Source organism: Apostichopus japonicus, chromosome 20, assembly GCF_037975245.1.
Source record: "Apostichopus japonicus isolate 1M-3 chromosome 20, ASM3797524v1, whole genome shotgun sequence".
Lineage (NCBI taxonomy): Eukaryota > Metazoa > Echinodermata > Holothuroidea > Aspidochirotida > Stichopodidae > Apostichopus > Apostichopus japonicus.
Genome location: NC_092580.1, coordinates 7,416,749 through 7,434,285, shown reverse-complemented (window position 1 = coordinate 7,434,285; position 17,537 = coordinate 7,416,749). Strand labels below are relative to the sequence as shown.

The 17,537-nt window shown below is 36.6% G+C and overlaps 1 protein-coding gene across 1 annotated transcript; it reads right to left on the bottom strand.

Moving 5' to 3' along the window:
- Positions 1-480: 480 nt before the first annotated feature.
- Positions 481-10,783, bottom strand: LOC139961237 (ADP-ribosylation factor 4-like). Its single transcript, XM_071960311.1, has 6 exons — positions 10,544-10,783; positions 8,946-9,026; positions 7,772-7,881; positions 5,838-5,909; positions 3,628-3,756; positions 481-2,327 (listed from the first exon to the last, which is right to left on the bottom strand). Exons 1-6 carry the CDS (start codon positions 10,608-10,610, stop codon positions 2,238-2,240), a joined length of 549 nt encoding a protein of 182 aa, XP_071816412.1. The 5' UTR covers positions 10,611-10,783; the 3' UTR covers positions 481-2,237.
- Positions 10,784-17,537: the final 6,754 nt, after the last annotated feature.

Here is a 17,537-nt window from a genome sequence, read left to right as displayed (position 1 = left end):
TGGATTACATAAGATTGGTATAGTTCCATTTTGCCTGTAAGATGTTCCTTCTCGAAACTTCTCTCATTCCTCCCACCCATTCCCCGCCCACCCCAGCCAAACCTTGATGGTAACCACACCCATTCCCCACCCACCCCAAACAAACCATGTTGGTAAGCATCAATTCATAAGCAAACCTACTTTCAAAGTGTAAGTAAACTACACCAATGAAAACTGTGTGAACATATACAGCATACAAATGTCATCATGTTTACCTGCTGGTAGGCTAATGTGATATTATATCAGGGGACCTCTCCAAGACAAAACCAGACCCAAGTAACAACGAAACAGTCTTTAAATAGGACTGCATTACATGCTTGAATGGTAACCCTGTACTTTTCATTATTAATGAAAGAAGAACAACCACATTGATATACCACCTATGCTTACAAAGTCATGTAAGCCACCTCCATTTGGAATAGACTTTAGGAAAAATTAGGAAATATCTCCTTGTGATCACTTATTTATGTTTAGTGACAGTTCTCTACAATAAACTCTACTTTAACAAAAATTTATGTGGCAGTACTAACCAGCGGTGTGTTACATCCATTTTCTCTATTTGCATGACGACCAACTCATTTAACCATCTCCTGAGCAATCAAAAACTGAAAGAGCACCCTCTAATAAGAGATGGCAAATAGTCCAGATGAGATCTTGCTCAGAAGTGAGCATCAAATGTTACCCATGAATTTGGCTTCTAAGCTGATAGATTGCTGAGTCATGTTCAATATGCAAGCAAACAAATACTTCAGAAAACTTCTCAGTTTTAAGCCAAATTTCTCATTTCATAATTTATTAGCTGACCATTAAAACATGTGGAAATTCCAACTGAAATATATTTCAACAAAACAAGCTGTCGTACATCATTAAAAAACTTTCTGTCAACATCTCAAGGCCTTAAACTGAACCAGATTTCTTTAAATTATTTAAGATATTAAATCTCATTTATTTATAGAAGTTATCATGAAGTATATTCTTATTTATTGTCCAGGTTATCAACTGATGAATATTATGAACAAGAAAGGACTTTGAGAATAGGAGTCGTAAGTTAATTTAAAGCAGGTTTTGTGTGGCCTGCTATGTTGAGCAATTCTGCTTCTTAGCAACCTATGTTTGTCAATGCATTATAAAGCTATTATGATTATGCCTGAATTCAAGAGAACCACAATGTGAAGCACTAGAACATACAGAGTCTTACAGGGATGAGCCTGGGTTAATAAAGAAATCACTTTGCAAAAATTGCGGTATAGGCTCCAGTCTACGTATGCTACAGTGTGTTAGGATAATAGTGTTTGTCCCCAAGGTAGAAAAGAAATCACGGATATTCCGCGAATTCGCGGAAAAAGCTCATGCATGGTCTTAGATACGACAGAACTAGCATACATTAGATGCAGCAGGTGAAACCTATCCAAGACTTAATGCAGAATAAGAGGACAGAGTATCAACAGGAACATCACAGTAAAAAAAAAGAAAAACAAAAAATTACAAACCAATTCTGTAGGAAACACATATGAATCTTGTTCCCAAAACCCATTCTTTTAAATACTTCTTTTAACTACTACCCCGGCACAGAAAACACAATGAAGTTTATTTGATCACTCCACAAGCCCAGGATATTACTGGAAATGAGTTGATCTTGAAGTGAAGAAATAAATCAACACAAGAGTTTCCGAGTTGTTCCACGTTTCCACATGTTTTGAGACATACAGATATGGAACAAAGTTACCAGCGTCGAATATAAATGAAACCATTCCACCTCCCTTGCTGTTCCAAACTTGGAAAATATTCTTCCAAATATTGAGACCAATATGTAAAATAAACCAAAAGGAATATGTAGCCATGACAACCAAGCCAGGTCATATCTATAAGGCAGCTCGCTACTTTCAATACGGATGAGTGTCGATCACAGGCTGTGTCTCATTTCTCAAAGATGATGATGAGGATGACGAACTAAGCATCATCACATCGTGGCCTGGACTCCTACGCTATGTATAAACACAGTCTAAAAGGTTGTGAATGGGAATATCGGAAAGTTTTCTTGTTATAAATTATCAGTTCTTCATGAACCAAATAGAAGCAGGTTCGTTTAGTGACAGAGAAGTTTACGAGAATCGCTCTGTGGTCTAGAAACAACCAAAGATACTTTTTCTCCTTACAATGTAAACTGTTGGTTTTTTTGTCAAGAGGTGTGATGTGTCCTAAGGAATCTTGGCAATTTCATTTGATAACCAGTCCAGGCCTTCATAGAGTCCCTTACCCTCTGTTGCAATAGCAGTTTGGACAAACCACTGTAAAAACAAATGAGAAAAGAATGTAACGTTAAATATACCACTTAACATGTAAAGCAGCTGACTAATTTTCATCGATAGTCTGAGCGTTTGTACACCAGTTAATATCTGTTGCCCCGTTATCACACACACGATTATCACACACGATTATCACTCAAGTGATAATCGTACTGAATATGTGCCCCATGTTTGTTGTGTGTGATAATCACACACGATTATCACACACAACAAACATACTGAATATGGGGCACATAGGCTAGGTGAAGTAGTACTTTAAGATCCACCTCCCTCATTGGTGACTAAATTTGAAACACCAGCTTCTAGTCCATGACATATCACAATGATAAAATGGCTTTAACGCACACACACACACAGGTAATATAAGAAAAACCTCATTCAGAGCTTTGTTCAAGAAACAAACTGCCATTGTTCATATTGATATGACCCGTCAGTGAATTGTTCAACCTAAGCCCACGAATTGGTGACTTACCAATTCAATTTGATAGCAAAATGTTGCTTTTTACTCTTGTTTATTAACAAGCATACTAGAGCCCTTAACAAACAGAGACAAAATACTCAGATTGTTAACAACTTTCTTTGGACTTCTTCATAAACATTGTCAGACATTATAACCAAACAAATATTTGAAATTAAACAAAACAATTCTGTAATGAAGAAACTGCTTGCCATGGCCATTGTCAGAATTGGCAGCTAAAATAAATGAAATCTTGCAAACATGAGCAGTCAGCCTAAATGAACAATAGCATGGCAGAGTCAATACGATCTAACCTACTTCGCATAACAAAAGCTTAGTACATGAGATATCTCACATCAATTTATACAGATCTTGCAAAGCAGAAGTGACATCATAACGGTAAATGAATTTGACACATTTATTTGCTACCACCATAACTGCCAACACCATCATCACAACCACTGTCATCAATATCATCACCACCACTATCACCACTAAAAGCATTATCACTATCATTAACACCATCATGACCATCATCACTATCATCACTACCACAAAAATCAGTACTTGCAAAAGATGATCACCATCACTAACACCACCATCATCACTCCCATTACCACCACCATCACTGCAACTGCCACAAAATTCATTATCACCAACAGCATTATCACTAAAAGCATAAACACTATCAGTATCACAACCACCAACAACACCATCATCAACACCATTATCACTACCATCAGCATCACCACCAACACCCTCACCATCAGAGCTACCAACACCACCAAACCTACACCATCTTCAACATTCTGCTACTTTACGTACCGGTTTATTTTTGCTTATTCTTGTCAACCCTAGCTTTTCGGTTATTTCAGATGCAGACATGGCGTTGGGTAAATCTTGTTTATTGGCAAACACCAAGATAATGGAGTCCTTTAGTTCATCTTCCTGCATCTGTAAATGACAAAGAGGATAAGATATGAGGGCTCATGGCAGAGAGAGGAGAGGCTATTAAAAATAGTAGCAATATTCACATCAATGACACAATTACACAAGACCCACTCACAGGGACATTCCCACAGCGATATCCTGTTGGTGCGAGGTACCAAACAAACTGCCTATTTCAAGGCAAACTTTGTCATGTGGAGAGTTTCACTCAGATAATTGACAGAGCAGAAAACATCCAGAATGAAACCTAGGAACCTCAGGAACTTAATAGATTTAATGCTCTTTAGAAGACCTAATGCTACTGCAGAATCATCCCCGACCCTCTGATGCAACCTGTTCAAGGTGCACAGCCACCGCTATCCAGTTTGCTAAAAGAACTCTCAGAGCTCTGACTTTGCTAGTTACCCAACGGACTTCATGTAGGCCTCCAAAGGCCCTGACCGCTGAGCGAATTATTGCTGATGTATGATGTGTATGATGTGTGTATTGATGTGTCCTCTTTGGGCTCTGATTATCAAAACTAAACAGCCTCTTCACAATGCCATCAAACTGTTCACTGTAAACCACTGGTTTCAAACTATCTCCTACACATGAACTTTAATCTATGTGCAGTGCAATGTACATCGATCAGGGGACTCATTCCATCATCTGAACCCAAATTCCTTCTTAACAGTCCAACCAGGCCTCCTTGCTCTCCTCTCATCACATTGGCACCATCAGTGCCAACTCCAACACATCGATCCAAAATTATTGAAGAGTCAAAAGTTCGATGAAGTGCTTCTATGTAACCCTTTAGCATTTGTAGATTTCAATCTTTCAACACTCCATAACAAAGTTTTGGAAAGGTTGTCGTTTTCCCTAAACCGAACATAAATTTTACACTAGTTGTCCAAAACGGCTCTATCGGTAGAAGAATCACGTATGATAGAACAATATGTAGATGTGTTCACAGATGCATGAATTTCCTCTTTGATAGTTGTAGCAATAAAACCAGCAAACTCCTTACATCTCTTATCGTTCAATAGATACTTTGAAAGTGAACCCCCAACTTGTGATTTAATTCAATAAGAGGGCCAAATTCTGTAAAGGATATCTCTCTTTTTGCTATGTAATAAGCAACATTAAAAATACTCTGCATGTGACATTTATGTTTCATCTTGGTGGCTGCTTTGGCCAAGGGAGGTTACGTTAGGTTGTTTCTAGCCTTTGCAGCAGTCATCTGCTGTGAGTGGGCCTTCCATTTGTTATGAAGTGTCAGCGTTTCCCGTTTAAAAGATGTGGTTCCCTGTGCAATCCTTCCAGCTTGAAAATTTCCCCCCTGAGGCTTCAGAAGCGTCTTTACAGGCGTGGCAAAACATTATGTTGGCTTTATCATCATATTTCAGCCAACTAAACTCTTTAAGCCATTTAACATTAAATTTTCTCTCGGTCTTTGGGTCTGCCTCTTCATTTACATCTCTCTTCTTATTCGTAGAAGCCGGAGGGCCTGACTGTGAAGGCCCTGGCAAACTTTCTTCTTTGTCCTTTTCCTCTATGTTAACGCTTTTGCCTTCTTGCTAGATTTGCTAAAGAAAGCAAGCTATCCTTGTCTTGAGGACATTATTAACAAATCACTATAGACGATTCAAAATTAACAAACACTTTTTCCCAACACAAAACCTTTCCAAAAGGATACAAAAATACTTGAAGAAAACACTTTGATGAGAGTTGAGACACCACGCAACAATTACTTATTTGTATGAGTATTCTTACGCACTGTATATTATATATGTTAACATGTAAGCATGATCTATACTAAAACAATTGATTCATTCATTGCGCTGCGCAATTTATTGCCATAACAATTTGGTAACAGAACTGAAAGTTTGTGGACAAATGCCGAAGCTATGCCTCATATTACTGAGTTGTGAATTGGGATACAATGTTTTACTTATTGTCAGTCAGACCTTATCACGATTGCGGTTAACCTACTGACAAGTTTTCATTTGTAACGGCCGTACACACAAGCTACCCCTGAAAAAAAGGATTTTGCATTATTAGTTCAAAGATGAGGCTGAAAGAAGATGGGATCAATTTTAAACCTTTACCATTTTTTCAAGTTCCTCTGTGGCTTCACCGATTCTCTCTCTGTCGTTGCTATCTACAACAAAAATCAGCGCCTGTCAAGAAAAACAGAGTAAATCAAGCATTAATGCTTCACACTGACTGTCAATGTCACATTGTAAACTGACTGTCTCTTGAGATGGAATAAATGAAGCATTAATGCTTCACGTTGACTGTCAATATTATCACATTTAAAACTGACTGTCTGTTGACAGTGCTTCCCACTTACCCAAACCTTTTAATGTCAGTCACCATCCAGGAAAACAAAATGACATATCTAACATTTATTAAGCAAACTGCGAGGGTAGTTCAATGATCATTGATAGGCCATGGGTGGCTTGGATTTAAAAGGTAGTTAACATTCTTTTGAGTGAGCACATTGATGAGAACATTGTATTATTGTACATTGGCATCACCACATACTTACAAGGAGTCCTACATCATATTGTTGTCTTGTCCTTTAATTAGTTCAAACAATGAAACATGCAAATCAGCATGACCATTTCATGAGGGTAAGGGGACCATAACTCCAGGGTTACAACTGTTCTCACAACCTTTGATGTGAATTCAAACTGTTCAAGCTTTAGCAAACTCAGTCATAATCTACCAAATCAAACTGCCCTGACACTACACAATATCAATGTGTCAATACACTGACAATACACATTATCAATGCATGATGAATATAATCATCATTAATAATACACTGTAAGTCCTTTATGGGTCCCTTCCTTAACCAGTTTATGAAGTTACCTAGAAGGAACCTAGTCAACCTTATAAACATAGTTTCTTATTAGCTTCAATCAAGTGTTTTGTTTTTACACATTCTTACTTAACTTCCATGAAACTGGTTTCTACTACCCAGCAAACCCTACCTGTCTTATCGAACAAAGTAATTCACGGGTGTTGCACTGCCCGAGCCAAAAATAGGGACCAAGTTTTCATTAATCAAATTGCTAGTACTTTTACAGAAGAATTGCACAACAATTTGTACAATCTCCTTGTAATGTGGAGTGTCTGGAAATTATCAGCATTACACTGCTTTATTTGTTTTATTCTTTCACGTAGGAAAATTCTCTATGATTACTCAGCTGCTTTGATGGGCAGTTGTTTATTGAAGCCCTGCTGAACAAATTTGTAGTCTATTGAATGAGAACCTAAGTAATCCAAAGAACAGCATCGTTGTCCTGTAGAAGTATATTAAAAATCTACTGAAACAATAAATTCATCCAAATTTAAGCCACTCTCTGTTTAACAATGAAGAGAGAGCACAGGAATTAAATTTATCAGAATTAATGATTACATCATAATCAAAGTCAACACAAAGTCATAACCTTCAGAGAACAAAAGAAAATGCTGAAAATATTGTGAAAGTTCTTCTTTCTGTGGCAGTGAAGTGCTCATTGACTTTTTGCATGAGGACTCTCTATTAATTGACTTTCAAGTGACTGCATGGTGATATCTGTGACCTCTAACCCAATGTTCACACTCAAACAAGAGCAATTAAGATGTGTCGTTCTCTTAGTTATTGCAAATAATGGTAAAATAAATTAAACAACTAACCATTTCTTTTGATTAAGCTATGAATCAAGCACTCCAGTGCTATTAATAATATCACACACTGATAAATAAGAAATTGTGGTGTTGCACAGATTATCGACAAGCATTTATCGCAGATTCCGGTGATGACATTCTGATAATATGTGGCTACTGGCTACACTTTCTTTTGTTATTACTATTGTTTATATTATGATAGCTATCGGCCAATATTTGGATTTGAAATATTGGAACTGGATGGTAAAACAAACTCAGTGTAATACTTATATAAATACAGATATAGAAACAGTTTTGTTTTGTTACATTCCAGCAAATGATGGATGTTTACTCAATAATCTATTAGCTTCCCTCTCATACTTACTTGTGTGTTCTGGAAGTAATGCCTCCATAGTGGCCTGATCTTATCTTGACCGCCAACATCCCATACTGTGAAAGATATATTCTCGTATTCTACTGTTTCAACATTAAAACCTGCAAATTAAGAGACAAACAGTGGCAAGGATTAGATTAATGTAGCAGCAAATGTAAAACCTGTGATAGAAGTACTGATTCATGTCAACTTTATCTACAAAGACTCTCTACCGTTACTGTACATATTCCATGTTAACAGATATTCAGCAAGGGAGAAGGGGTGGTGGGGAGGGGTGAAGAGGTAGTGAAGGGGTGGGGGAGGGGTGAAGGGATAGTGAAGGGGGTGGGGAAGGGTAGGATCAGGGTGAACAAGAAACATTACTATGAAGGTTAGGTGAGATATTCTACCCTCTGGCTATTTTCACCCCGTTAAGATTTATCTAATCTTTCTTCTCCTCTTTCCCAATCCAACAGACATACTCACACATGTACCAGACAATCTATATGACTTTATTTAATTCTATAAAGGGACATTAAGAATGAATACAATGAGGAAATTCCAACCAATAACCTACCAATAGCTATTTCACATTACAAAGTAAATTCACTGATTATGTATATTAACCCATACATGATACAAGATCTGTGTCAAATATGAGGTGCCTCTTGAAATGGGTGGAGCTATAATTAATGTTTCCAAACTGACTTATAGGAATGCACATTAATTAAAACACTTGAAACTATGAACAAGCAATCATATTTTTGCTCAACCATTGTACACTGTCTGCTAGAACCTATTTACCCCCCCCCCCATCCCTCCCCCTCCCTCTGATGATTCTCTTCTCACTCTGTTCCAGAATGTATAATATTAATACCATTGATATTTCAATGGCAGATATAATCTGGAAATACAATACATGATTATGATAAAAGAAAATGTTTATTTTGCTGCAAGTATTTTATTTCTACAAGCATTTCTTTAGGGCAAATATACATAACATTTCTTTACCTGCTAAACAACAGTTTACCAAATTATACATAATCACACAACTACTGAGATTGATATTATAACTGAAAGATAAAATATCTCATCCAGAACACATACAAGATATTTAAGCCTGAAGATAATGTTATGCATAAAATAGTAACTTGTTTATCAGACACAACTTTTGACAGATACCTACCTATTGTTGGAATGGTAGTCACCACATCCCCTAATTTGAGTTTGTACAAAATTGTCGTTTTTCCAGCTGCATCAAGACCAACTGTAAGGAATTAAAACAGAATTACATATAAGTAGAAGTGAAGAGTCATTGTGATGAAATGGCAATATAACTGTGTCAAATTCAACGCTGCAAAAAAACTTTACAATTAGTGCATCTGATTGCTTACTACAAAGCCTAAGGTTGATCAGTGCAATGATAGAATTTCTTCCATGTTGGGGAAGTTCTAATGATATATAATCACCATTGAAAAAGAGCTCCATTGAGTGAAATTATATAGTCTCATCATCCCTTTATTTCGTGACTGAAATGCCACAAGGCATCATTGCTGATGTAGCATAAAGCTTTTTTGTGATGCTATATGTACAATTACTTCACAATGCTTAGAGAACGACTACTATTTTAAAGGATTAATAAAAGAGCTTCTTTAGTTTGCTTTGAGGTTTACTTTTATCTCTTAACTGCAGGATTCTGCTGCAGTTTTGATTGGCTTACTCAGATAGGAGAGTAGCTTATATCTGTGGAAGATGTTACATCAAACCCTACCAAGCAAACAGAAGCTTTCTCAACAGACTTGTACAGGCATTGAGAATGTGAATGAAATTATGAAAATGCAACAACACCCTAGAACTTTCAGCCATTTTTAATGAAGGCTGTGAAGGCAAAAAAACACTGAAATTGAAACACAACATCAACCGTTTTTATCAGTCACCTACCCAGCTAGGTATGTATAGGCTAACACAGTACACATACTTAAATGGTTAAATCATAGTACTGGTGTACACTTGATTTAATAAACAATATAGAGAAGCTGTTAGTGTTCAGTCATCTTAATGACAGGTTTTGAAAAATGTCAGCTCGACCTACTATAGCCTGTCACCGCTAGTTTCCGCCTCAGTTAGTTTTCCGCTATTGGAAAACAGTAGCTTCCACCATAGAAAAAAACAGAGTTTACACCAAGGAGGAAAGCATATTATCTACGGCGGTAACTGTTTGTTTTTGGAACAAACACATAAATTGAAGACGAATATGAAAGATCTATACCCTTTTTTTGAGTACTACTTAGTAGTTATGGAACTGCTGTTCCTCCTTATTGATGCTGCTGGTATAACTATAGCAAGGATATGCCTTCTTTAGTTTGTTTTAATTATAACTGAGTATGTTATCGCAATGTGGGCCTAGGCCTTTTATACTCTCAATGTGTATCATAGGCTATATGTGTATCACTACCGACTATTAATAGGGCCTAGGCTAGTAGTAGATGTAGGAACTTAGGCCTCATTAGTTTTACTAGGCCTAGGAATCTAGGAATGTTTAACTTAGACCTAGGCCTAGGTTCCATTCACAATAAACGATCTCATCGTCTATCTACAATACAGCATGTTGTTTGTACCAGTATGACTTCCACTGTATTACTTGTCAGTGAGACAAATTGCATAAGTTTGCGTAGGCTATAGGTCTACTCATAATTCGGAGGAGGCCTAACCCTAGCCTAACTAAGTTATTACTATTTCGTACACTGTACACAAGTATGAATACAGCGTAGAGTTAGGCTTTACCCATTAGGATCCTGACTGATTTCTTCCCGAAGAGTTTGTGGAAGACCGATGAAAAGTATAAACCCATCGCAGATTTTTTTTTACAAATTCCACCTTAATGTCTCTTGTTAATAAAACACTTCGCTATAACAACAGAATGTAGTGAATTGTTTTATCTTCCACCCAAAACAGGGATTTTAATTGTATTTGCCACGTCAGTCTCGTGGTGGAGCTATAGTATAGTGTAAGGTCCTTGTTTCACGTAGAACTATTATCTGATGACGTCATCCCTTCCAACAACAGCAATTTTATATGAAGAGGGCGTAGAAAGTCAAAGGAACTCTAATAGTTATTAGAGTTCCTTTATAAAAGAACTCTAATAATTATGAGAAGTATACGCGAACGACAGTCTTGTCAATTAAAATTCCACAACAAAATATAATTTGTTTGCTGGACATATTACTATAGCTATTCCGGTTGTCAAGATATCTATGTTCAAAATATGTTTAATAAATGTTAACTTGATGATGACGTTGGCACCTCAGGGCAAGCCTGAACAGTATGCTGTATTAGCTCCAAATATGCTAGATATTCAAATATGGCCACCTTTGATCAAAATTCTTAAACTGTTTTTATTACAACCTTCAAGGAAATTTTCATCACTGGGAAATTTAGTCATCTTATGACTTATGTGTTCCTCAAAAATATCTGAGAATGATTGGGAGAGGCAAGACCTCCAGGAAAGTACTTTTTGAAAATTTCTAGCATGCCTAAACGGGGCCTAAACGGACTACCTTTAAAGAGGACAGAACACAACCATCAATTTCAGCTTATGTTGTTGAGATCTTTGTGATGAATAACTTCCCCAAACAGCTAAGAATATCATGCTGCGTTTGAAAGATGTCATAGTTTATCTGTCCTGTCTGGGAGCAATCATATTTTAAAATCTGTGATATCGTACGTAGTGCCACCAGGTTCTCAAAAGTTTTCCCTTTCTTTTTTCATTTCTTCTCACAATTCCAAGACAAAACGTCCATGAAGGTGTGGGGGGGGGGGGGTGCAAAGCCATTTTTTAAAACTTAATTTTGATTAAAGTGTAAGTAACTCAGATATTGTATTGATGACGCTCATGACACCATGATATTGTGTACAGTACCACCCTGTTACGCTGCATGTATATCGAAAGGAAGTGTACTACCACGAATATCCTACACTCCTGAAATCCTTCGAGATATGTCTGAAAACGTTTAAAGTACGTAACAATATAGTGAGTAACTCACCAGTCTTTCTATAATTCGTCAAGAATAAATATTGTTTTATTCTGCAAACAATGTAAATGAACGACAATGATCATGTTGATATATCACATACATTACAATCACGCCCGTATATCGTGAGTTCGATTTGCTTTCGGAGGGGGGAGATGGGAGGGGACGAACAAATTTGGTTGAAGTTGGCGGTTATTGGAACAGACTCACATGCCGATAGGAAAATCATTATCGAAAATGATATCTATGTCTGTTTGTTGTTTTGCCCCTAAAAATTTCTGTGGAGGCGGGCACCTAATAACAGTTATATACCCTTCACTTCACACACCTTTGTTTTCTAGAGTTATATGTAACTTAGCGTTGTCATTTAGCAGAGCCGATGACATTTATCAGAGCCGTATATAGAGATACACGGCTCTGACATTTATTAATACCTAACGCCCTCTTTTAAATTTAACCACCATATTTAAATCGACGGCGTGTGTTTATTTTCACAACGCTTCTGGCATTGAACAAAGCAGCAAGTACTCTAACCCTACTGCGACTTTCTTCATAATATGAGTGCGTTTTTTAAGTTTGTTTGCTGGTTTTCATCCTTTTTATAGCACTCATAGCTTTTTCTTGATAAAACCAGTGGGCTGTTTTGTGTTGTATAGTTGAATTTGCCGAAAATTCTCATACTTTGTAAGTTGCGCTGTGCAGAGTGTAGCTCCATACGGGTGGTATTCTTAGTCAACGATAGGACTTCAGCCTAGCCTCGGTTAGGCTGAGATCTACCCAAGTCGCCAGTTTTCCTAAGCATAATGCTTGGGATAAGAAGTCAACCTTGGCTGTCTGGCATGCTTGGTGGACTGAAAATACTTCTACCTCAATCGTAAATGTGTTGCTTTTTCAGCATGTTTACATGTTGGGTAAAAGTTTAGAGCACACGATGATGCATAGTTTGAACCTTACATACAGTGTGGTTGTTATGTGTAAATATCACAAAGTAAACTGACACCAGGCTGTATCCTCAGCTAGAAATGCATAAGGTTTGAGGATTAGCTATGTCAAACATTTCATAAATCTTCGTTCATCATCTGGATCTTACTTGTATGGAAGTTATATACAGTTTGGAACATGTTTTCCATTTATTATAATTATAGCATGGTGGGCTCATAATTGACGCACTTAAGGATTTGATCAACGATGTCTATCAAGGAAAAAACCAAATCACTCAACTGTATGTGTTTTTCATATGTGTAGTTCCTCAGAAATGTTATGATCTCAAAATATTTAAGGTTCTGTGCTTATGCACCGTACAATTGAGCAGAATTTGACCACAAAATGTCTGCCGTGTCAAGTTCTTTCATACCCCTAAATTGACACATCCTTCGATAAGCTAACTGTACTGTAGGCCTTAGTATGTATCCATTGACTTTAGATGCTGATTGTTATGCTCTGAGTCTCTACGCTCAGACAGGTAAGGTCCCAGAGAGAGGTTTTATCATACTGAGGTATTGTTGGTTACTTTTAAGGTGTAAGATTTCCAAATGTAAAAAAAAATGGGCAAAACTAGGGGGAAGGTGTTAAAAGCTTAAAAAATACCACAATTTGGTCAGCAAATAGCTGAAATGGATTCAAACTCATGAAATATGTAATTCTACTTGACTGCAAAAAGTTTAGGTGGCCTGCTGTATCGTTGCTAGTAATAATTGAAGATGCGTCAATTACGGGGGTGCGTCAATTATGAAGCTTTTACTATACTAGAATTAACATAGGCCTAATTGTAGAACCATTACTTGTGTTTATACTGTGCTTTCAAGTGGTAGGTCGAACATGCAATCCTTTACAGACTATGCACTACAATAACAAGTTAATGAAAACCCAAGATGTAAGTTGGGCCAAGATGATATGGTATCTCGTAAGTAGCAGTTATGTGGCTTTCCAATAACACTATGTATGCTTACAACATGAAAGCCCTGTATCATTCTGCTCTTATCATAACAATGAATTGTGTGTGGGGGGTTGGGGTAGAGGGAGGGGTTCACAAAAGTATTGTAGCTACATGACCTCTCAAACTTAAGAAATATTCTGATCTGACAACTTATAATATTTGTCAGCTTATTGTTTAAAAAACAAACAATTTCATTGTTCATGGTCTAATTAGTTCATAATTTTGCAAGTAATGAAATGGAACCTATTGCCTTACTTTATGCAGGATTTTACTTACTGAGATGGTTACCCCACATAAATTTCCATGAAAGGACTTTAACAAAGAATTCAAATTCCCACATCTCACAACAATGATCCTAAGCCACCCCCCCCCCCCCCCATCCACAAATAAAATTTGCCATGTCCAAAAAATACTGAATATAATTTATGGATACGTCTACCAAAATTATTCTGATTTGAAACTGATATAAGTTCTGGGAACGGTGAAAACCACAAATCTTCAAGTTGTTTGTGCCCCTTGACACCCACCAGGAGTCCAATGGTGAAACCCAGACCCCAAGTTGACATGGCATTTTGTGATGGTATCAACTTCCATTTGTTCCCCCTACCCAAATGTGGCCCTCCTGTTGTTTCCAAGTGTCTGGTGATGCCACTGTTGACCTTTAACCCTGCGCACATTATTACTTAAATTATCACCTGAATAATCAATTAACATACTGACAATTTGAAATTGTTATGTAAATTACTTTGAAAAGGGAGTAACTTGGTAATGTGGGTAGCCAAAGAAGTATAAGTTTTCAGGCTATTGAAGTTGACAGCTTTAACAAATCGCTCTAAATTTTTAGAACTGAATTTGGAGATGAGAAACACATCCTGATGGCATGTTTAATCACAATAATATGATATTTTCAAGTTTGGTGAGGTTTTATGAATATACTGTAGCTGGAATTGTCGGTTGAGCAACAGTCTTCACAAATGAGTTGAAATTGGCTTTGTGTTTATTAATATTATATTGTACGCACTATTTATCCACTGAAGCAAATTACATGCTAGAGAAAAAGAAAAGTGACATTTTTGTAAAGGCTTTAAAGGGTGACTAGAGGCACAAAATGTAGACCAATGCTAGCTTACTACTTACAGTCCAGATTAAATTTCTATTCCACATATATCTTTTGAGAAATAAACATCTGAGGCTCATCAATAAAAGTAGCTGTACTACATAGTCTAACTCACACACCATAAGTGTTAGTTCCTCTGGTACCACACAAGATTCAATGGGAAAACAGAAATTTATGGCCTCAAATATCATGTTTTCAGCGCATTAAAACAATGTCTCGGACAAATTGTGTTGAATGTCATCGAAAGGTACTCTGTTGTTCAGATAAAGTTAAAAGAAGATTTTTTGGATGAGTTATTAGAATTTACGAACAATTGATTAACAATTGATTTTTTAGATGAATGCTTTATCTTACAAGAACAAGTAAACAATTGGGCCGGGCCGGGTACATAGAGAATAGTATAAGCTTATTGTCTAGAGTGGGTTTTCTATTTCATTTCATTTATTTTTCCATTTTCTCACAATGTTTATATAATAATAGGACTGTGAAGACGATACCATGCAAAGAAAATAATAAGTAGTAATTCAAATAAAAGAAAAATAATGGAAATAACGGAGAGAAAATGGTGGAAGGGCTTGGAAGCCGTAGCAAGTACAAGAAGCCCACCAAGAATAAAGGTAACAAGTATAAAGTATATGGGCATGATAATAAAGCCCCTTACAAAGAAGACCTATACCCCACCCCCACCCCTAAAATAAACAAAAAAAGGCATTTTGATAATGTGGAAAATACTTAAAGTCAGAGACAAATGTAGATCTAAAGATGTTGATACTTGGATAAAAGATGATTTTTCAACTTGAATGCAAATGAATTAAGGTACTTAATATTTCTTAATGTAGGACTTAGGCTATTCCAGAAATGAACACCATAACAGACGATGGAACGTTTAAAGACATCGGTATTTATGGGCAATGAAAATAAATTTCCAGAGGATCTGGTGTGGTAGTTATGTATATTATAATTGAAATTAAAGTAATTATTAAAGTTGACTGGTAATTTATTATTAATAGACTTAAAAATAAAAACTGCACAGTGGTATCTATGTAAATCAAAAATATCTAGTAAGTTCAGTGAGCTGAATAGTGGTGGGGTATGTGCTAAGAAATCAGACTGTGTAATAACACGGACAGCCTTCTTTTGTAATAAAAGCAATTGCTTTAGGTAGGTAGAATATGCATTACCCCAAACAATATTACAATAATTAAGATGAGGTAGTATGAGAGTATTATACAAGTTCTTGAGAATATACATTGGAACAAAGTCTTTGATTTTATAAAGGACTCCAACAGTTTTTGAGATGGTAGTTTTAATCTTGGAGATGTGGGAAGACCACTTTAGAGCAGGATCAATAAATAAACCTAGGAATTTTATAACCTCAACACGCTTTAACTGTGAGTTGCCAATACATATATCTATGTTCTTGATTTTTTTGTGGTTTGGGTGAAAAAAAAATATTGGCTGATGTTGATTAATTTATCAGTCAAATTGTTGAAATATTATCTACCTATTGTGGCGAAAGCTACATACTACCATTTGCATTGCAAATACTGTATTTTTTTATTTCATTTTTTTATTTGGTAATATTTTGAAAATGTATCTGGCAACAGACGACTGAATGTCATTAGGGCACATCAGGTGATAATGTATCTGTTTTTTCTTTATATAATTTAAATGATCCACAAAGGAATAGAATATTTCTACAAGAGGGGTGCATTTTGATTTAATTCTAAATACAGGAAACATTGACAATTAAACTAACTTTCCAAATGTACCAGGTTTGAAAGATAACTGGGCTTACTGGAGTTTTAAAGAAGCATTTAGACAGATGATAACACAGTCCACCCACAGTAATCCATTATAAACCACTCAAATAAGCAACATTCAATCAACCATATAATTTTATATAAGTGTTTTACTAGTAATTTTGCAAATAATATGGAAATTTGGAGAAACTTTTCAGATAAAACAGTGGACAGTTCGAAATTATATGTCCAAATTTCGACTTGCTCCTGCTAATTCGACTTAATTTGAGATAAGTATTTGAAATTTCCATAGAGTGCCAATTCACTTTCCAAAAAGGAAGGCGAACTTGTGAGAAAAGTTAGAGACTCGGACTATAATATAGTCGAAAGTTGGGGGTAGAAGTTTGAAATGTTAACAGTCCGAGTCGGGTAACAATAGCACTGCAAGACTGAAATTCGTCATCGGAACAACCACCATAATCCCACCGGTGTTCGACACCCCCCCCCCTCCCCGAGGGGGCCCTCACTTTTTGATAGCTTCGCTAATGTTCTCGCGGTTTTTTTACCTTATTGGACAAAGGGAGTGGAAGAAAAAACAGTATATGTAAATGTGGAGAATTAGTTTGGCTTTTCTTCTATCGATGGTGATTTATTTGGCAGAGCACATGCAGTGGACGTGGACAGGAATGCAGCCCGGACGGAGGCGGAATTATGGAAGGGCCAAAGTTGGGTCCCCGGCCGAAATAAATTTAAGGTGTAGACGTCAAATGAAGCATTCTGAGGCGTATTTATAGACCTTAGGTCGATTTTTATATGATGTTAAAAAGGAGGAAGTACGGTGCAATCATAGTGGTCGCACTCGTCCCTTACTTAATGTAAAAAAATACCCCCCCCCCCCCCACTAACGCGTGTGGAGCGTGGTTCTATTTTGCTATCAACAGATAGATAATTT